Raw genomic sequence first — 21,374 nt, 5'->3', positions numbered from 1 at the left:
ACGCGATGCGACGATAACTGGCGTGATCATCCACTCTGCCCCTCTAGCTCCCAAACACCTCTATCAGATATTTTCAAATGATACGGATCTTGGACGCACAGAACAGCATACTTGGTACTGATCTTCACAAGAGTCACCATATCTAGGCAACTGCTGTTCCGTATGCTCCAGACGGATACAGGATTGTATCAAGTTCTGATGATGAATCGTAATGTAGGATTCGGGATGGAAATACGCCGGAGTCCAACTACGAATCATATCACTTGTCATTATTATTAGCACTATGCTGGGAAGCGCAGTATATTTCACAGCGAAACGAAGTTCACCAGTGAGAAGACTGGATTAAAGGATGTCCACTCTCGGGCAGAGAAAGTACAAAGAGAGAGCGTCTAGATAAGTGGGAATGTGGACAATGGGTGCATGATTGGTACAGAGATCACGACGAAGGGGTGCATCCCATGGCTATATTCATTCAATGATCCCGCCGATATTTTATCTCCGAAGGCGGTCTACCTTGCGGATTCCACGCCTTCTAGAATGTCCACCTTGCAACGCCGATGAGGAGCTACGCAGATACATTGTTCAAATGGAAATATATGGCGAATTAGGAAAAGAAGTCATTTGGGAGAGAAGCAAACGAAGGACGCCCGGATTGGATGTTCCGACGATATTCTGCGAAAGGTATGATATTGTTCTATAATATGCGAATGTTTGGGGACCATTGTTATCGACGGCACGCTTGTTCAGAGTTATCCAGCACCTCATGGTATATTAATGTTCTCCTTTCCAAGCCATTTTTTCAACATCCTATTCCCACAGAACTTGATGTCGTTCCTCTCGACCACTTCTTTGGCAACTGTATGTACACTCGCGCTAGGGAGTAATGCCTGGTAAGCTGAGGACGAACAGACTACAGTTGAAAATGTCTTATTGCATAACGTTGGGAGAGGGCTAAACCCAATGCATTATACAATTTATGCATTATGACAATACATTTTGGCTGAGGACCTGAGTTTTGGTCTGGCCAAAAGTCTATGCATTATGCCATTTATGCATTATGATGTGATGCAATAAGACATTTTCAACTGTACCAAAGAAGAGCCATGGCGTGGCATCGTGGATGCCTTAATTTTGATCATATTGTGGCAGAATAACAAATTACTCTACCGGACAGAGAACGAAATACTTCGATGTCGGTGTTTTACAGTACCGGTGACATTCTCTAATCTGAATGAACCCACTACTTCGGAGCACCTCACAATGCTTACATCCTTGAGGTAGGCTCAACAGGAAGGATAGTTGTCGACAAGCTCTTCGGTAACAGAGCTACGAACGCACTACAATGGAAAAAAAATTCTTCGTCTCTAAGGATCAATTGCTCATTCGGCATGCCCGATCGAGAGGGATTTCTTCGATATAGCAAGTAATATTCTACTGTACATATCCAATCAACATCCCTGATGCTTTCATCCGCGGACTCATTGAACACCATTTTGTTATCGTGCTTTGATGGATAGAGAACTTCTATAACCAAGTTACGTACTGCAACCGAAGCCTGCTCTTCCTGCACGGGCGTCGATTTTATCTGTATTGGAATACTACTGAATAAAACTACACTCGGGAATCGACCATACGTTCCCGACTGACTTATGCTGCCGTGCGGAAAGATTCTCGTCAAGAAGATGCACGATGGCCACTTCTAGGTTCTTAACTTCTTATTGGCGCATCTCACGGGTTCGCGGTTTGCGAAGCTCAGGATAATAGCAAGGGAAGCAGTAGCAGTGTGTACAGGCTCCGAAGAATGTGTAGTATGTATAATCATGTTGCGATTGCCAGTGAATAGGATTCGCAAATGAAGAGAGTACGAGATGTTTTATTACGTGGGTCTTCGTGCGTGATAAGGCAATAGGTATGACTGAACAAGTTCGTATTATGCTCCTATATTGTATGTATGAGAAAATCGAACAAAATGAATGGACTGTCTGAGGTTTCTGTTCTTGATCATCTGCGAGGCTGAGGAAGAGGCTACTCCATAAAGACAACACGGAACGAACAATTGAGTACTTAGGCTGACCAAGGTTACCCAGTAAGATATTAAAGAAGGTATTTCAGCATAAATTGGCAATCAAATTTGCAGAATTATAGTCCGATTATTGAAATATGAGACTCTATTGTAGTATCCGCTTTTGGAGCTATAGCTACATGGAAATACAGTAAATATAATGTTAGAATTAACGAAAATATTCACCTTAGTCTATGAAATACGAGGCTGAGGTGGTGCGAGTTGTGGCTGAAGGCTTGATATACTATTACCGGATTAGGCATCCAGTCCGAAAGTAAATGGAAATAGTCAAAGAACAATGATGCATACACCTTACATTATCTCAGAGGAATCGGAATCAGACAGTTATGCAACTAAAGACGACAATGCATAATGCGTCTCCTTTATTTTTCACCAGAATACAATCATTTTTATCCTCATTTATTGTCCATGCCTACACAGTCATCAGAGAAGTATGCATGCGAGCTTTCTGGCACACACAGAGATTGTGTCTAGTCACTGTCTACATGTGATTCTCAACGACATAGAAGCATCATGGATGAATTTCAGGCTATAGCTATCACAAGAAAATCGTCAGCCATTTACAATGCATAAAAAAATTGCTAGACTGAAATGATAGTTATATGCAAAAACCTTATAATCCTCCCATCTAACGCCACCTCTCCTTCTTCCAGCTACACGTTCCACGCCATTCGCACCACTTCCATTGCTAAGTACTGATTCGGGCAGGTTTTTGTATACATATTGGTTAAATTCCGGATAATTGTTTGATCAGCTTTGGGGTTACTGCTGCACTCTTAATCGTCTCTAATAATTGTATTACAACGCAGCAGCGTGTATCATATGTAATTCTGAGCCTCAAAAGGTCTATAAAAGGCGGGCTAGAAAAGCTCATTTGACTTCAGCACCCATTTGCGAAATCTTGTCAGCCAACGTTAACAACTCCAGCATTTCTGTGCTCTAGAAAGGTGCTGTCAATGCACTTCGTTATCCACTATATGCAGTATGCATCTCGCTTACCCTCCGTCTCCTCATCCAGATCCGAAAGTCATCCGCACGGAATATTAGTGACGTGATCAACAACGACACAGAGTATTCTGTATAATACTTACTCTCCTCCTTCTTTTATCGAAAGAACTGAGTATTCGATTATTTATAGGATTTCTCTACACGAGTCCACAACGTGACAGAATGTCCTCTCAATCCGGCAACAACAACAACTCTTCCAACAACAACACCAGCAACAACGCCAACAATAACAACAACAGCAACAACACCAACAGTGGCAACAACAACAACAACAATACCGGTGGTCGTTGCTGAACGTGCAGTAATTGATAATGAGTGCAGTGACGGACCGACGGCAGCATTGCGGCGTCGAGTGTAACTGTGTCGTCTTTGCATGTTGCAGCCATATTGGAAATGGTCAATATTGTGCCCTGTGTCCGTGTTTAACTACCGAATGTCCGAATGTGTTGATGCTTGTGTAACCAGAAAACCCCCAAAATAGCCTGTCATAGTCAATATTAAATGTTAAAGTTGATCGTCATTCTTGACTGGCTCGTTCTGCTTACAAGGCTTGGTTACAGATCCATACTGAAGAATTGCAATGCCATTGGCCGATTTACAATTATTTAGTATTCAGTCACATTAAGAACTTGTCTCCAGGAAATTAATACCTAGAGGCTAGGCGCATCCCCAGTCAGCATACTGGCAGCCCAAGATAGGAAGAAGATGAAGATCTCCGCATGCCAGGAAATATACCATACCATACCATACCATACCGCAAGTTTCCGGAATCATCAACCCAATCACCATATGAAGATCTTGGGTTCGTGTCTAACGTCACTGTGAGCGTTTTGACGAGTGTCCAAGGATTTTGAATACAACCTACATACACCATCGGCATATTATAACTTTCCAGAGATTTCACATGAGATATCATAAGGGGTGTCCCAAACACGCACACAGCGAATTAATAACAGAAAGGCAGCATCTCAATCATTAAAAAATCTATGACTGATTACCAAAATGTTCATATACAACACGCTGCAAAAGAGAAAATTGAGGCAGCTTGAATCTAACGACTGAACAAGTCATATGCATGTGATTGCTCACGTTAAAACGGAATAGTGCGATTGATCAGAGCAACTTTGCAGCGCTGTGAGCTGGGCGTTGGGATTAACGTCAGGACTCTGAGGCAGGAAAAAACCGGGTACCACAAGGGACGTAATACGCAACGTCTACGAATTTTCCTTTGTAAAAATATCGAGATGGCTTCCAGATGCTTCAACTTTCTTGACTTCTACGATCAATACCTGTTATCAATTATTGTCTCTGTTACAACTTGCGAAGACTAGGGAACAGATAGAAAAGCCAAGAATTACACTGCTTGCCTGTTCCACAAGCTTCTTCGTTAAAGCAACAGTCAACTAGAACAATGAACGGGCAATTAATACTCTTCAGTTGGGTTCCTGGAGTATTTGCAAGAAGGTCGAAAGAGAATCACAGAGTGATAGCATCTTGGTGTCCCAGAAAGACCTCGATCTAAAGCCATGCAAGGTGAATCATTTAAAGCAAGTACCCCTAGATTTCCGACATAATTGATAAAGAGGGGAGATGGTCCGATTCTTGACCGTACCAGGAGACGACGGCCCGGAACAGTAGACACGGTCTCATTCCGTTAGCGTTCCTTGCAGTATATTCTATAAAGATGCTCCAAGTTACGTTTTCACTAATTTTGGGGCCAAGACACGCACCGTCCATCGGAGGTCAATGCCAGAGCACTCAGCTGACCTCGACCGCAACAGTCGCCATAACCAAGCCACTCAGCAGACGCCTCATCAATATAAATCTGACAAAGTCTACAGGTCTAGGGGAGCCTGAGCGTCAACTCGCCCATTGAAGAACATATTGACAACATTAACCCCCAAGCAATTTCTTTATAGGGACCGATGATCGAGAATAAGAGACATACAACCACTTCTACTCAATGTTCGAAGTGCTGGGAACCTGCCGCCTCAATTGCTGTGAAACTGCTAGTGTAGATGATATGGATAAATGGATAATCAACTTGAGATGGATTTTCTAATTCATGATAGTTGTGCTGTGTTTAGTTTAGAAACGGTGGACAGTGTAGAAGGCGCGTGAGAATCATTTTCTCACCTTACTCAGATTCTCACGCCATCAACCGAGCCTGTCGTACCGTATTTGAATTTCGCACACATTTGGGATGCAAAACTCAACTTCGAGGTTCACAAACAAGAGCCAAGATAACCTGCACATTTGGCACAAGACAAAAAAGGCTATTGTGATTCGTTAGGAGCATCATGGGGGTACAGTACATCGGGCTTAACACACTTGCTCCTGCTAGACTCTTAGTGTCAGACAGTCATTATCTCAATTGTACGCATTTTGGTGGAGAAGAGGCACCAATAATGATTGATTGTTTGCAATTATTCTGCATGAATATAAAGGTTTTATTTAACAAGAGGCAGTCGATACAGGTGTATGGGTTTCGACGCCAGCAATATACGAGAGAACGGATCGGAGAGTTGTAAATGATGATGCTGGAGTTTGCCAGCAAACTGATACGGTTGGTCAAGTGGCAAGGATGTTAATCATCGTAAAAAATAGATGCAGGCCCACTGTAATTAAGGTAAGAAGTTGTCTCAATTTATACAGAGAATCCACTTACTACTTTTCCACTCCCTGAAAGTGTGTAATTAGCTTGTGTTTTCGTGAGTATAGTAAATCTCACATTCTCTACCCATTTAATCCTCGCCTGGAGTTCTACCTGACCAAAACTGACTTCGATATCGAAATAAATGCGCCAAAACCTCCTTCCTTCATACGTTTCCATCAGCTCCGGCTGAAACAGTTTCGAAAGGTCGGCTCTGATTGTGCACACGTTGGAGAACAAGTCTAAATAGATAAATTGATGTGTGTTTGTTGACCAATGGTTTATAAATCTGCATCATCTACACACCTTTATTCTCATCATACCACATTGGTGCAGGAGAGTAGCCATTGTAGCATATCAGCCTACATTCGTGCTCCGTTTCTACCGGATTCGGAGCCAGCCACATGTAAGACTGTGTATACATTTCTGAATCTTGCACCTCTACGTCCTTAAAAAACAATATGTATTGTGAATGCAATAGTCTCTATGTCACATAGAGCTGTACAAGTCAACCCTGGCGTACCTTGTTCACAATTATGCTAAAGCGTGATGGTAATTTCCTCGTGCCATCTATAGTCTTGAAGCAGAGATGACTGCGCCTAACATGTTCCGGATTAAAGGGATTGTATGGTGTGTTGCAACTGACTCCATATACTGCCCTAGTGACACGCTTAGTGACGGTGTTTTCTAGGGCGTACAGTACATTGCCGTTTGCTACAGCCTTTGCCCTTTAGTATGCAGCTGTGAGCTCGCTGCAACACTTGTGGAACAAGCGTTACTTACAAAACTGTATCTGGTCGGCTAATGGAAATGCCTTGTTCCTTCAAAGCTTCGCCCACTGTTCTGAAAAGCCAGGGACTAGCTGAGAAGCCACCAACCAACCACACTGGCTGACTCAAAAGTTAACATGGTTGATGTGCAAAGTCATTTGTAACTCACAATCGTTCTGATATTGCATGCCTCGACCTGATTCTTGATGGACTTGAGTAAGTTGTCTACGGAGAATGCAAAGCATTTTGCTAGCTCATATCTGTATCCATGTGTAAAACGCGAACGGAAAAGCAGTAGAGCAGGGGAAGGGATACGGAATTGCATACTTGTCAATTGCAAGTGCACCTTTCTTGATGCCTCGCTCCAGGTCATTTTCGCGACGAGGTCCAATTTGCATCCGCATGGTTTGTCTCTGGCCATCAAACTCCCGTTTCAGCGAGTGCTCGAATTTCTTGTCAACAATGTCAGTCAGTTCGTCTGGATTATCAAAATGCGTTCCGCGAAGTTTTTCTACGGCACAAAGTTCACCTAAAACTGATTCCCTCTAAATGTGGCTTACCTTCTATAAGGTCGCGCATCCGCGTGTTGACAAATATACCACCAGCAAAGAAACCTGTACCACGTTGAATAAACAGAACCATAACAAGAGTCAATGCCTACAGTCAGAAGAGGTCAATTCTTTGAGTTCCAACGGAGAAGCTTGCGTGATTTCATATGTTGTGATATCAAGAGTACCACCTCCAGCATCCGCAATCATGAAGCGATATTCGGCCTGAACGATCATTATTAATTACTGAGGCTGTACAGCTTGGGTGGTATGCGCGTTACCTGCAGATTTGGAGGGCAGAGTCCATTAGCAAGGCAAGCAAGTGCGCTCGCTTCGCCCTCAGAGACGAACTTGATTCGAGAGCGTCCTGCAGCAGAATCAGGTATCAATCCTCCTAAAATTGCCGCTTCACGCATGTGTTGCTGCGGTAAACCATGCCAGCCATTTGGGTGGCTCAAAACAAGTACAATACGGTCCTCGGCACTTTTGATCAGGTCATCTCCACCTAGCTCGTATGTTTTTATATAATTGACGGTTTCTTCATAAAGATAACCGAGAAAGTGGCTCATTGCTTCGGTAGCAGTCATCGAAGGAGGTAAAGTGCCCAACTTAAGTCCGTTTGTGTCGATGTGCATACTATGCGGGCGGAGATGCATCTTAAAACTTTGCAATACGTGAAATCAGCCTGTATACATTCAGAAGGGCTGCATATAGGGACGCACTGCTCGACTTTTATCCAATTCTCACACAATGCCTCCAGCTCAGTTGTCTCAGTTGTCGCCAACGCTCCTGCAGCCTTGAGGTTCAGTCCCTCATCAAAGTACATTATTGACGGAATTTTGGAGTCACCAACACACTGGAAAGGGAACCTGTAGAATTGTTTTGATTGACGTTGCTCGAGTACTTAGTTAAGAAAATTGTACTTTCCTTGAAACTGGCTGAATTTCTGGAATCGTATCTGGCCTGAGAATAGCATATGAAGCGCCACTAAAAGTTGTTCCGATATCAATACCGATCACAAGGTCTGTTGTGGGTCCTTGGTGCGGCCGGAGATTCAAGAATCGAGGAAGCTTATGGGTGGTACTCATCGTGTGCTGTATAGGTTGTCAACGAAAGTCGTTACAGAGGATGTGTGTGTAGACATTCACTCACTATTGAAGTCATATTTAATATGCACCAAGACATGCCGATAGCTTGTGATTCACTGCCTGAGACATGGTTGTTTGAGATTTTGAGACATGCTGTTCTTTATATCTGCATCATCTTTGGTCTCGCTCCATTTCTATTGCACTATCCTTTCAACAGTCAGGTTGACTAACGAGCAAAACTTTGAATCTGGACGCAAGGTAAAATATACTTTTAGTTGGTGCAGCTATGCTGGACTTTCTGTCACACATATAGTGCTAAACATTTGACGCATGCCTCCAATTCGAGAAACACGAGCAACTCAGACTGACAGCTATTCACCATATATGAAACCTCGGGCAGTTAATGGCAGACTGAGCATGTTCTGGGATGTAGTGCGAAGGTGTGTTCTTATGATGAACGACTGTCCACGCTCACCTTTAGTCCCTAATCACTTGTCAGTTCTTTGAAGAACGTGATGACAATTCCTCTGTCGCTTTTCATTAATTATTTTCACAGGGGCAAGGACAACGCACATGCTTTATCGTCAACGCCAGAACGAATGTTGTCAGGCGCACAACGGGAGATTCACGAAAGTAGAAATAACACCAACCCAGCAAGCGTGCTCTTTGATAGTAGAGCTGATCGCTGCTCGGAGAGCGAGATCGTTGCAGATTGCAGGGCTTTAAACAACAAAATAAGGGATGCTGCTCTCAACGTCGCCGAAGAGTGGACAGAGCGTTCCTCGCGCCGACCTCCTGGGTCGGATGTTCAACTCAAGGTCGAGTATCACCAATCCCTGCGATGCATTTTGGGAGAAACGCTCTACCGTATGATTTGGCAACTCGGGGCAGCATGCTCGCCACTCGAAGAGGTTGAAGGGTACATTACCGATGCACTTCAGACACTGGCTTCATATTCCGTACACGCCATCATTTCCGAAACGTTTTGCCCGGGTTCTCATCGACAATGTAATGTCACACATCAGAATATTTTCTGGAACATGATCTGGCACGGTAAGTATCCAGTCCAGTCGTTTACGTCGGATTGCGAGTTACCATTTTGGTCCTCTCAAAGATCAACAAACGATTGCACTGCATTGGAGGGCTTTGACCTACTCGTATGTGTTGAGAAGCACGCCGAACGGACCGGCACCCGCAATTCAGCACTTCGTATCGTCGTGGCAGTCCAACTTGGCAATCCATTTTCAAGCTATATTTCACCTTGGCGGTGAAAGTGCATCGTCACCGTTCCTGGACAACATACCGAAGCTGATTTCCGAGTGCGGAATCGTTGAATCAGCCATTGAACTTTCCGATAAAATCAAAACGAATATTTTCTCTGTGTTCATTGACGTGTACTGGGTAAAGCCAAGGCTTGTCTTCAATGGAAACTTGATGGATGAGGATGAGCGCATTGGATCATCGGATCCCTCCCGCCAGACTCTGGTGGCATGTACCCTGGAGCTAGGCATTCGAGAGATTGCCATGGCCAAGACTGACGACCAAGACCAAAAAGGACGGGTATTGTTGAAACCTAAGGTACTGATCGAAGTAAGCACTCCGTTCATTAATAACTCCTGATAGCAGCTAAATCGTGAGAGTGCGTATAAACAGTGAATAGTTCGTCCCTGATTACGTCGGCACCCATTCGAAATTGGGTTGCTAGCTTGTTATTTGTTTGATAATCGCCGAAAAATTGGACAGATAATGTTCAGATCACTGCTTCGCAAAATTACTTACACTCAATTTAATGTCATGTTGGGTATGAATACACGCCAATTCACCCTTACCCTCGGAACGCAACACCCATTAAGAAAATACGTTTAAGCAACTTTGCGTCCAAACACGGCGAATAAATACGGGTTTGCGAGAAAGATAATACATTAGGCCAGAAGAGCCTTCGCTTTCTGCGCGTTCACCTTTAAGCCCTCAACTTGCAGCTCAAGGTTCCGAATTTGCTCACGCGCGTCGCGGAGTTCAACAGTGAGTCGGGCATTTTCTTCTCTAAGTGCCTGAAACGAAGTGTCAGAAACCGTTGAAAGTTCCGTTCCTTCCCGAAGAAACAAGAGCATATTACGCACTGATTCGTCGGCACCATTATTGACTGGAGTTGCAGCAGCTTTTGGAGATTCGGAGATTATTGGTGCTGGAGTTGGTGAGCTGGCCTTCTTAACTGGCTCTGGAGCAAGAGCACTAGTCGTCTTAGTTGCGAGAGGAGACTGTATGCTCGAAGTGCTAGCACTCTGCGAGAGAGAGGGCGCGGAGACAGCAGGAGCAATTGGTGTGAAGGGAGCATCGGATGCTGAGATAGCACCTGACTCAAGAGAGACGAGTTTCGGTGGGGCTGCTTTACCGGAGAAGAATTCGCCTGCAGTAAGTGCGGGTTCAGACGAAAGTGCGGGTGGGTAGATGTCGGACTGGAAGGAATCGGACTTTCGCGGGACGATGAAGGAGATGGGCTCAACAGAAGTTCCCGAGAGTTTGTAGGCACGTGCAATCTCACACTCAGATACGTTGAGTGCTCTTCGAGGGAGGAAGCACATTCCACGCTGTGGCTGATTGGACTGATATTCTGAGAGTGGGTGCAATGCCTCGTGCTCGTATTCATAGTATCGGATATTACCGTCGCCTTTGCCGGCAACAAAGAGGATATTATTGTCGCTGAAGAATGGCATAAGAACGCCGCTCGACTGATCAACAGTCGTCATTTTCACATTTTTCAGTGATCCGGTCTCCCAGAGACCGATTTGGCGGTCGCTCATCTTGCTGAAACCAGTCGTAGCAAGACGATCTTGATTGCCCATCCAGATTACACGGGCACCCTTTATCCCACCGTGAGACTCGGCAACTCGCACTGCGTCTCCGCCAGTGCGCGCATCAAAGAGCCGCAGCTTGCGATCACGACACGTTGTCGCGACAAGATTACCCGTAAAGTCGAATGCGAAACTCTGAATCGCGTCGGTGTGTCCGCCTAGAACGCGCTGTGGATCTTCCGCAATCGCGATATCCCAGAGCTTGACTGCATGATCTCCCGTCGCGACGGCTACGACGTGCTTTGCGGTGGGGTGGAAAAGGACCTGACCAGCCTTGCGGCTTGATGCAGCGATACGTAGCACAGGGTCAAAATCTTGCGGTTCCCACTTGTCCTCTCCCCAGCCATCGAATGTGCCCGCCTCTACTTTCCAGAGCAAAAGCTGTCCGTCATCACCTGCGGAGGCGACGAGCGCGTCGTCATGGGGAGACCAGTCCGTATCAAGAACAGGTGCAATATGTCCTCGAGCAAGCGGAATCACATCAGGCAGTTTTGTCGGTAGCTTATGGGCTTCGAATGGTGAGGGGAGTGGGAGGATACAGAAAGCGCCTCCGCCAGATGCGTTCCAGTTCACACTGAGGTATTGCTGAGAATACTTCAGCATTGCCCATGTGCTTCAAAAAGTTAAAAATTCACCCCAGATGCGGCTACCACATTCGTGTCCCAGGCATTGTTAGAAATCTTGATATTATCGATGCATAGCTCTTTCTTTGCCGCCTGACCGTAGACATGTCTTTTCTCCAGTCAAAAGCAACGTAGTTCTCGTGCAATATAACGACGCACCTGTACTTTGAAGCTCGAACAAAACGAGACATGCCAGAAATCCAGTTTCTCGTTAATAACGGCTAGAAATGAAGTTGTGTCAACTGAGATTGGGGAATACTTAGGCGAGAACACGGAAGAGAGATGATAAGTCGTTAAGCAGTAGCGACTCGTTCTTGCCAAAAGTACTGATTTCTGTCACGTGCTTTGGCGTTTATATAAGCTCCGCTGTCACAGTCACTTACATAGTGTAAGTATTAACGAACTGAAATTACTGAATACGTCAGGTAACCAACATTTGGCATTCAATTCTGCGTTGTCATTGCTCAAAGCGTGATCTTGTACCTGCACCGGCAGTGAACACAGGTTTACTGTTAATGTCAGTCCGGCATTAACTTAAGAACCCACAAATGACTCTCCATCACACCACAGAGTTCGGCAAGTAGCTCAAGGAGGCATAAATGGGAGAGGAAGCAAAGGACAAGTATCGGTTACATGAACTTAAAAAAGTATGGCACTAGAGGAAGAACGGTATTAATGCCTTCAGTGAGTCAGCACCATCCCAACTCCTGGCGAGAAGCGAAAGCTGCTCTCGAAATCGATACTTTTGTCCAGTGCAGAATCTCAACTGATCCTTCACAAAGTAACGTACAAACGCAACATTTCCAATCTTACTTCCGTAATGCCATTTACGACAGCGCTCTCAGGTGACTTGATTTATTCAAAGAGTGGCAATATATTGGACAATCTTGAATCTATTTCGGTGACAACTCAGTCCCGAATGGCAAGTCTTTCAAGATATAACGTTGCGCATTATGTCACTTGCTATTCAGCCAAGCAATTACTATAAGGTAACTTAGTGGCTATTCCGACCTAGGAATAGACTCGTCCTTCACGCTGCTCGCATTTGAAGATCGTTTTCATTGGTATTTACGTCTTAAATCATTCCTATCTTCATAGGCAATATAAATGGGCAATGTACGCTGACCGAGAAAGCTCAACATCGACGTCCATCTCCCCCCTCTCTCGAAGGAAAAGTAGCTATCGTCACTGGAGGGCGTCGAGGTCTTGGACTAGAAATGGCCGAAGCGCTTGCCGAGGCTGGCGCGACCGTTTACTGCTTAGCAGTGAGGCACCGAACGAAGATTGGTTAGCAACACAGTCTTACGTCTCTAAACTCGGCCTCGTAAGGAGCGCCTGTCTTGAATACGTCAGCGTAGATATCTCCGATCAGAAGGCAGTCGGTGAAGCCATAGAAAGCATGGCCCAAAAAGAAGGACGACTCGATGTTTGCGTTGCAAATGCAGGGATTGCTGGCATGGGTTCATGTCTCGATATATCGGCAACCCAATTCGAGAAGGTCATCGACGTTAATCTGAACGGAACGTTCTATACTGCTCAAGCAGCTGGTAGGCAGATGAAAAGGTTTGGGGTACCGGGAAGCATTGTACTTGTCGCATCTGCTGCCGGAAGCGTGGCATTGCAAGAATTCCAGGCTACTGCATACAGTTGCTCAAAAGGGGCTTGCATTCAAATGGCTCGTTCTATGGCGTGCGAACTTGCATCTTACAGAATCAGGGTGAATTCTCTATCGCCAGGATACTTTTATACAGAGTAGGTGTTATTATTTTATCCACTTTGTATGGTCCAGAAGTGTTATTAACTGCTCTTCGTAAAGTGCGACAGAATCGTTCATGGGTGAAACGGAGAAGGTTCTTAGGTCTCAGAACCCTCTCGGCAGACTTGGAAAACCAGCTGAATTGAGGGGTGTTATCGTGTGGCTGGCATCGGATGCATCAACATTCTGCATTGGGACCGAGTAAGTGACGTTAGTGTTGTCCTACTGTTCCAGATTTCCTGATGCTATTGTAGTATCGTTATAGATGGCGGTCACTGTGCTTGGTGAATCCCGTCTGAATTAAGTCACAATTCACGATGGTCGGAGATAAGGCCAGGTGAAACAGGTTGTTCCTGCGTGTATTCATCTCAGCTACCATCCCTTGTTTAGATGCTTATAGCTATCTTGTCCCTACTCCGAATTTATAAGAAAGAATCATTGTGCATGCTTAGTTTATTAAGAAGACAAGAGCATGTTATCTTTATAGACCACCACTAGCTACTCATTGCTAAATAAATAGATAAATACGAGCCCAGTAGCCTGAAAACGCATAATACCGCCGAGTCGCCGTTGTACTACCGTATTACCTGAGATACGGATCCACACGTGCGGCATAGACGAAACTTGTATTTCTATTTTTAACGAACTACTGGATCACAACCTCTATTGTAAACGCCTTCCTCACAGACTCAAGACGACCCAAACAGCTCTTTCAAGAAAGCTTCCGAGTTCGGCGGACGACCCAAGAACGCCTAGAAAAGAGAAATAGATACATTAGTACTGGAGATACCCCACTTCGAAGATGACCTTACCTTCAACGAATCAAGATCATCCCTACTTCCACCAGGAAGTAAGATCTCCTTCCGGTACTTCTGTCCAAGCGCAGGATCCAGCGGATCCTTCTTGAACACAGTGGCGTACATGTCTGCGGCGAATACGAGGGAATACATGTACCTTCACACATTGCAGTTAGCAAATTACGGATAAGAACGGGATTAGTAGTAGAAAATGATTTACCCGTAATAACCAGCATCATAGCCCCCAGTGATATGACCGAACGTCCCCTGACCTGGTTCTGGCTCTTTGGATCCCTTGACCAAGGATATATGCGTCCTAAGGTTGTTCCATAATGCCGTATAGTCCGTCGGTTCTATCGTACAGAGTTACGCAACTTAGGAATGCGGGTTTCAAAACAGGACGGTACCTTGGTCTGTATGAACCTTGATATCGAACTTGGCGAAGAAAAGTTGCCTGAGGTAGTATAGCCCAATGTTTACATATCGGCTTAACTGTTATTAGACCTATGCCCGTTAACAGAGTGATTATAAACAAACCTGTCAATTATCTTCTTAATAAGGTCATCCGACAGGGGCTCTTTTGTCTTGAAGTGCTGCGACATGTACTTCAGCACTTTAGGCTCCCAGCACCTGGTCGTGCGTCAGCGCTTTCAGTACAAGAAAGGTAATAGTTCGTACGTACCAGTTCTCCAGCATCTGAGACGGAGCTTCTACGAAATCACGAGCAACGCTAGTGAAACAGTAAGACGATGGTATATCGGAAATAGCGAGAAGTAAACTAACTTCGTCCCATGGAAACGTGAATATTGAGTTTTGCTCAACAGCCCATGGAAGACATGGCCCATCTCATGGAAGAACGTCACGACATCATCGTGTCGCATAAGTGCGGGTCTCTCTGGTGTTGGTTTGGCAAGGTTGGCAACCATTGCTGCAACGGGGAAGTTTCGCTTCCCGCCCTCAATATCGTAACCGGGGATGAGCGGCCAGACTGCCGCATGAGAGTACTTCGCCTCTAAAGATATACATTTAAGAAAGAAACCAAGTTGCTGATAGCGTCACAAAACGTACCTCGCGGGAAGAGGTCCAAGTAACAGTACCCTACGAAGCCGCTTTCATCCTTAGCATCAGCGCTCCATACGGAAAATAGTTCGGCGTCTATAGGATAATCAATAAATCATGAGCGTCTCGGAGACAGTAGAACAAACCTGGATGCCAAAGTTCCGTAGACTTGATGGGCTCAAACCGAACGCCGAGTAGCTTCTGGTAGATCTCGAGAACTGCAGGTACGACGAAGGAGACAGGGAAATACTCCTTCACGAGGGCGTCATCCAGCGCAAGACGCTCTTCTGTGAATTTCCTGTCATAATAGCGATAGTCCCAACTACAAAAGCTTTAACGTAAGGAACACAATACATAAGACTGACTAGCACGTACATGTAGAACTCGCCATCAAACGGAAGACCGGTTGATTCGTGTTCCTTACGCTTCATCTCTAAAAGTGTCTCGCGATCTTTAACACCAACGGGTCGTAGTTTCTGTTCGAGATCATCTAGGAACTGCCGAACATATGTGCTTAGGAAAAACATTACGATGGATGAGTGTGAGTCTTTGAATTATTACCTCGTTGACACTCTTTGCGGACTTTGCCATCTTCTCCTCCGTGATGTAATCGGCCCAGGTAGCATACCCAAGAATCGGAGCAATTTCCCGTCGCAAGTCCAAGCACTTGTTCAATATCGGTACGTTCACGGCCAAGCGATTTTCATAGCTCGAGAAAGCCTTCCTTCGAGTATCGGGATTTTGGGCGTATTTGAACTAGGACGCACTATAAGCCTGGATAAACAGAGGTACAGAAAGTGTTATACCAGTGGGAAGGTATCGGGTGTCTTGTGAGTTACGCCGTAAGTGACTTTTGAATCCTCAACGCGTTTCTCATAGCCCGAAACAACATCCGCAGGGACGCCTTTCAGTTCCTCTTCGGTGAAGAAGATTTTTCCCTAAAACGTCATTAATATTTATGAATCAAAATCGCGAAGATAGAACGGCATACAGCTTCCTCGTTGAAGTTTTTCTATATAAAGAGAAATGAGCTGAGATAAGGCTGTGACAGAAATTGTAGTGGTCGTACACTAAATTCCACGCATAGTTGATTAAGCTCCTTCTTCTTCTCTTCTAAAACCTTTCGTTTGTCTTCCGAAAGGTCCAGACCTGCGCGTTTACCGTCTAGTAACATCTTCTCTATAAGCCTGCGTTGCTCCACGTTGAGTTTTACACCCTGAGCTTTGATATTGGCGTCTGCATTCTTCTTTGCAGTAAATACATCCACGCGCATCTCGAGCTCCACAAGGAAGTTCCTGACAAGGGTCTCCGCCTGATTTGATGCATCACGGAGCTCCTTGGATGTCGAGACGTTCTGGTAGAAGAGAACTGGGTCAAGGACCTGAGTTTCTGCCTCTGCCTTGGCAAGTGCACCATACACCTAATTGTCCAGTATACATTAGCATATGTAGGAAATATATACGCAATGCTTGCCTCACCGAATCAAACGTGCAATCTTTAGCGTCCAGAGCGCCAACCCTATCATATATCTGCTTGACATGATCAATTGTCTTCTTTGACAGGTCGAGCACCTCTTCAGGTTTGTGCTGCCATGTTGGTGGCGGCTGTGGTGGCGTAAGATTCGACATGTCTGGAGAAGCTGATGATGAAGGGAGGAAGGAGAAGGTGGATGCTGTGCGTCCGAATCGAAGGATGGGGAAAGAGGTCACGCGTGTGCATCTGGACAACGTGTTAATCGATGTCGATGGTGGCAAGGCAACGAGGTTATTGCGGCGCCGACATTGTGCAAGAAGTCTCAGCGATGACGAGCTCAAGGACGACGAGCGCGACGTCGCAGACGAACGACGCAGAACAAGTCGTTTGAGCATGGCAAGCTCAGTCGAAGTTTAAGTATCACCAGTTTCATTAGTCATGCCAGATATGGAAATTAACTCTCGTTAGCCGACTACTTAAGCGCTATTACCTAATATAGGAGTGCAGTTACATTTACAATTACATTTGAATATCCTGAAGCAGGTGGCGTTTGCAAGGAAAATAATTTGGATAAAACAGAAAAAATTGAAGTCTCATTGCTGGTCAGCAATTTCACTGGATCAAATCATACTCTTCATATTCATTCATGCTAATTCAACGATACAACTTCGATTGGTCAAGTATACTACTCAATCGTACAGCAAGCAATTTAACTTTATCTATTCAGCTAAGACATTTAAGCAGTCATTCGAGAAATTATCTGACTATTCTTACACTCGCATCTTATTTATCGTACTCACAGCGACTCACATGTAATACATGGAACCTTTGAGGTCGTCGTGGACTCCACCACCCCACAGTCCTTTCACCCTCGACTCAAGCTCCCTCTCCGACATCTTCGTCTCTTTGCTTCCCGCAATTGGAGACATGATGCGGTGGAGGTACAGGCGCGCACGTGCGCACGCACGGTCCGCCCAGTACGCAGGCGGGGCGAGGCTAACGCTGGTCGACGCGGGTGCCCAAAGGTAGCATAGATCGTTAATTCCGTGCTGCAGAGTATCCGGAGAAAATTTGTTCTCGTCGTACACCACAACGTAATGAGTCGCCTTAGCCGTTCCCTGCGATGCCGAGTGCGCCTGAAGATAGAAATCATATTCGTAGATACTCGTGATTCCTTGATCGACAACGGTTCCGGCCTTCGGGTTGGACGTCGGGTCGGCATCCTCAGGTCTCATCGGGTAGAACTTGACCTTATGACCTTTGTTGCAGACCACATACGTCAAACGAGGCTTGTAATCGGCGAGGTCCCGGAAAGCTTTCTTTATTTCCGCGACGTCGGCCATAGCCACCTTCTGGATTGCGCCGTCAGAAAGTCCAGCACGAAATACGATAATACGGTCCGGAAGAGCCTTGTTTTGACGCCTGTAATCCTTGAGACGTTCGATTAACATGTTCTTCGCGTTCACTATAGCCTAATAAATAGAGTATAACTATTAGAAACAGTTCGGAAGTTTAACAGTACGTCATACTCACCAGTTTCTTGCCGTCTTGAAGGGACAGGCTCGCCGGGTATTGTGCGAATGAGCCATTTACACTAGCAGTCATAGCCGCGACACTTGGAGCACCCTTCATGCTACCTTCGCCAGGTGGAGTCAAATCCAAGCCGACCAACATAGTCCCTTGAAGCCATTTCAGAGACGCCGGGTCCAGAAGATGGTTGATCCCACCCATCTTCGCATTCAGCTTAAGGGCGAGGTTTGTCAGATACTGGTCCTGGCCGTCCTTGTCCTGTATGTTCGACGTGAGTGCAACCAAGCCTTGACACCCGACAACCGTATCCAGTACGCGTCTCACTCCAGCAAAGATATGGGTATCGCGATTCGACATGAGAGTAAGGACGATATTCGGCCTGCCAGGAAAATTCGCAACCGTGCTTTGAATCATCCTGACAGCCTGGTCGCGATATGGATCATCGGAACTCGCCTCCGGGAGCTGGATAATGCGGACGATGTACGACGGATCCACTTCCATGCCGCAAGATCGACACTTCGCCAATAGAGCTTGTACTGCTTCATGCAGTGCGCCTTCGGAATTGCTCGTGTAATCCTCACCCCCATCCTGCAAGATGAGAACCGCCATTTTCGAGAGTCCAGCGGGTTTCGCAAAACGAAAGCCGCGAGTTGTCCAGGAACCGTTGGAGACCTGCAGCTGGCCCGACTTACAGACAATCGTCGGAGACGGGAGGATCCTAGCAGAAACGACAGCAAGCTCAGGAGAGACATTGATTCCGAAGCTTGCCATCGGTTGCACCTTGCGGTCGAATCCGAGCAAGTGAGAGCCTTTGGCTGCCAGCGTCTGCGCATCTCCCTTGGGCGACTTCGAGTTTGCTGCGCACAAAGCGGCACTCTCGCGACGAGTTAGCTGACCTGTGAAGAGACTACCAGCCTCGATTGTGCAGAGCTCAGCAGGAACCAGAGCGTCCTTGTCGCTGTTACCGAGGATGACTACTGGCAGATCGTCCGCATGCTGGAGAGTAATACCGTATTCTGCAATTTGATTAGGCAAATCCTTATTGACTGGACAAACCGAGGAACTGACTTTTCTGGAAATATTTCTCCACTGTGACCTTACCCATTTCCTCAGAACGGAATGTCGCCTTTCTCGCCGGTTCGCCGAAGCCCTTTACGTTGCTCCTCCTAGGATAACCGAGGTAATTTGTCGTCACCCTAATCTTACCGAAGAATTTCGCCGGATGCATCGCACCATGTGACTCGCGTCGGTAACTGAGCATGGCGTCGCTCAGACGTTCCTTCGGGACGTAAAATGCACTCATGCATGCATTAACGTTAACCATCAAGGAGTTGTAGACTGGGCGGACCGACATAAAGAATCCGTTGATGACGGTCATGTCAGCTCTAACTCGAACACCCGTCTCTGTATTGGGTTCAAAGTAGAACGCCCGTTTTCCCGAACCGCAGATACCATTACGCGCGGCGAAATCAGAGACAATCAGGTTGAATGCGGATACAATCGGTACCGGATTATATTCGGGATCATCGCCGCGAAGGAACCTGAAATCAATCCGATACTCAGAAAGAAAGCCATTTGTAGTAAGATGAAGCGACTTACCGAGAAAGGTCTGTGGTCCGGAGTTCCCTAGGACCGACCAAGGTTACCCTGTAAGCTTTGTCTCCGGCTGGAACATTGACCGTTACGTGAATATTCTGAGGAAGCGGTGCCCTTGCAATGAGCCGACGGACACCATCATGAGCAACACCTTGGGTAAACGGCGCCATTTCCTTTGAACCGTCAAAAAGCTTGATGACATGTTTTCGAAGGTCCTCGTCATCGACATCGATGGGCGGCTCGACCTTGAGGATATAGTCAAACAGAGAAACAGATTGCGTAAGGTTCAAGCGGAAAAAATTCGTGCGAAGCCTGGTCTGAATACCATGCGAGCCGAAACCAGGACGGACGAGCTTGTCGGAACCGGAAGTTGACAGAGACTTGAAACGAGACACCAGATCGGATAAGTCGCGTTCGCTAGTAACCGTTTCTGAGGCACCGCGTGGAGCAAAGACCTCGACGCTCGCTCCTGAACCTGATCGTGTGCTACGAAGGCCTGGCGCGCTCTCCTGACCGAGAGCAGGTATGCCATGAGTTCTACCATGTCCGGAGGTGCCACTCATGATGTTATACTATGAAAAGTGCTTTCTTATGAATTCGCTTTTGTAAGAGTAATAGAACTAGCTGCAGAGGATGAGTTTTCGTTGTGGATACGGGCCTCCTTTATATCATCGAGACGACCGCGCCGCAGCGTGTCGCGATGTCGCGCAGCAATACTAAAGAAAGGCGGAACTGCGCCACTCTTCACTAAGGTCTTCGACTCATAAACACATGTTTATTAGGTACCAAGTTAGGAGTATCTGGTCAATTCTTAAATGCAAATATTGGGATCCAGTAGTTATTAGTAAAATGAGCTGCTCCGGAGAGGTATCAAGCACGTACAAAAAGAGATCAAACTTGTTATTCTAGTGTAAAGCGACTGCGGTGCAGACGAGAGAGAGGGTAAACTGAAATATATTTCAGTCCTAGAAACTTGACGTGTGACGTGGTAGGACATACCTTGCCGTGCATGTGCTACTCATTCCTGATTGCTGCGGGGAACAATATCACAAAATGACCTAGTATTTCACATTAATAATCCTAATATAGTGAGATAAGATGTTCCATTTGTAAGATGTCTTCACTCACTGATTGCACACGGACCCGATCATTCATTCAACGCCCGATCTGGGCTGAAGGCAAATAGGGCTAGAAGAAGACTTCCGGCTTTGCAGGATACAACACAATATATTTTCTGTCACTCTGATTTCACATTAACTAAAGGGTGAGGACTTGTAGTGTTATGTTAGAAGTTTGATGAAAGCATTGCGCAACGACTGAGATTCAGCAAGCGAGATTCTCGTTGCGAGACTCGGAAGCAGGCGGTGAATGTAGTACAGTAGGCGTGCTTCACCAATATGACAGGAAAAGAAATTGTTAATATTATGTAAGGAACGCGTTGTCTTCTTTAGGAGAGACATCATGTGACTGATCGGCGACTTGCTCCACTCTGATGGCCCAGCCCGCATATAGGCTGCTTCAGGCAGGCCGCAGCATGC

The 21,374-nt window shown here is 46.0% G+C and overlaps 7 protein-coding genes across 7 annotated transcripts; 2 read left to right on the top strand and 5 right to left on the bottom strand.

The window, feature by feature from the left end:
- Positions 1-3,211: 3,211 nt before the first annotated feature.
- Positions 3,212-3,965, bottom strand: FOMMEDRAFT_160114 (uncharacterized protein; the record flags this gene model as incomplete). Its single annotated transcript, XM_007269968.1, has 2 exons — positions 3,212-3,517; positions 3,774-3,965. 2 exons carry the CDS (start codon positions 3,963-3,965, stop codon positions 3,212-3,214), a joined length of 498 nt encoding a protein of 165 aa, XP_007270030.1.
- Positions 3,966-5,613: 1,648 nt separating this feature from the next.
- On the bottom strand, positions 5,614-8,150 carry FOMMEDRAFT_112752 (uncharacterized protein; the record flags this gene model as incomplete). Its single annotated transcript, XM_007269967.1, has 13 exons — positions 5,614-5,709; positions 5,760-5,773; positions 5,823-5,986; positions 6,051-6,192; positions 6,268-6,472; positions 6,528-6,630; positions 6,680-6,774; positions 6,842-6,992; positions 7,051-7,128; positions 7,176-7,287; positions 7,344-7,725; positions 7,785-7,918; positions 7,986-8,150. The coding sequence occupies 13 exons, from the start codon at positions 8,148-8,150 to the stop codon at positions 5,679-5,681; spliced, it is 1,776 nt and encodes a 591-aa protein (XP_007270029.1). The 3' UTR covers positions 5,614-5,678.
- Positions 8,151-8,567: 417 nt separating this feature from the next.
- Positions 8,568-9,770, top strand: FOMMEDRAFT_30992 (uncharacterized protein; the record flags this gene model as incomplete). The annotated part of the gene is made up of 3 exons (XM_007269796.1): positions 8,568-8,590; positions 8,707-9,203; positions 9,265-9,770. 3 exons carry the CDS (start codon positions 8,568-8,570, stop codon positions 9,768-9,770), a joined length of 1,026 nt encoding a protein of 341 aa, XP_007269858.1.
- A 95-nt stretch (positions 9,771-9,865) lies between these two features.
- FOMMEDRAFT_22797 (DUF1900-domain-containing protein) lies at positions 9,866-11,736 on the bottom strand. The gene is made up of 2 exons (XM_007269760.1): positions 10,271-11,736; positions 9,866-10,201 (listed from the first exon to the last, which is right to left on the bottom strand). Exons 1-2 carry the CDS (start codon positions 11,603-11,605, stop codon positions 10,073-10,075), a joined length of 1,464 nt encoding a protein of 487 aa, XP_007269822.1. The 5' UTR covers positions 11,606-11,736; the 3' UTR covers positions 9,866-10,072.
- Positions 11,737-12,354: 618 nt separating this feature from the next.
- FOMMEDRAFT_22795 (uncharacterized protein) lies at positions 12,355-12,913 on the top strand. The gene has a single exon (XM_007269759.1). It carries the CDS (start codon positions 12,446-12,448, stop codon positions 12,611-12,613), a length of 168 nt encoding a protein of 55 aa, XP_007269821.1. The 5' UTR covers positions 12,355-12,445; the 3' UTR covers positions 12,614-12,913.
- A 292-nt stretch (positions 12,914-13,205) lies between these two features.
- Positions 13,206-17,105, bottom strand: FOMMEDRAFT_22794 (Metalloprotease). Its single transcript, XM_007269758.1, has 17 exons — positions 16,716-17,105; positions 16,307-16,657; positions 16,229-16,249; positions 16,044-16,175; positions 15,799-15,993; positions 15,613-15,734; positions 15,384-15,559; positions 15,247-15,333; positions 14,962-15,190; positions 14,861-14,908; positions 14,716-14,808; positions 14,586-14,665; positions 14,399-14,531; positions 14,194-14,335; positions 13,636-14,133; positions 13,442-13,582; positions 13,206-13,377 (listed from the first exon to the last, which is right to left on the bottom strand). Exons 1-15 carry the CDS (start codon positions 16,863-16,865, stop codon positions 14,071-14,073), a joined length of 2,022 nt encoding a protein of 673 aa, XP_007269820.1. The 5' UTR covers positions 16,866-17,105; the 3' UTR covers positions 13,206-13,377; positions 13,442-13,582; positions 13,636-14,070.
- Positions 17,106-17,334: 229 nt separating this feature from the next.
- On the bottom strand, positions 17,335-20,399 carry FOMMEDRAFT_170299 (Piwi-domain-containing protein; the record flags this gene model as incomplete). Its single annotated transcript, XM_007269966.1, has 4 exons — positions 17,335-18,182; positions 18,244-19,256; positions 19,309-19,781; positions 19,840-20,399. The coding sequence occupies 4 exons, from the start codon at positions 20,397-20,399 to the stop codon at positions 17,517-17,519; spliced, it is 2,712 nt and encodes a 903-aa protein (XP_007270028.1). The 3' UTR covers positions 17,335-17,516.
- Positions 20,400-21,374: the final 975 nt, after the last annotated feature.

The sequence above is a fragment of the Fomitiporia mediterranea genome (genome assembly GCF_000271605.1).
Source record: "Fomitiporia mediterranea MF3/22 unplaced genomic scaffold FOMMEscaffold_11, whole genome shotgun sequence".
Classification (NCBI taxonomy): domain Eukaryota; kingdom Fungi; phylum Basidiomycota; class Agaricomycetes; order Hymenochaetales; family Hymenochaetaceae; genus Fomitiporia; species Fomitiporia mediterranea.
Note: the sequence above shows the minus strand (reverse complement) of the source record. Positions and strands in the feature narration are given on the sequence as shown.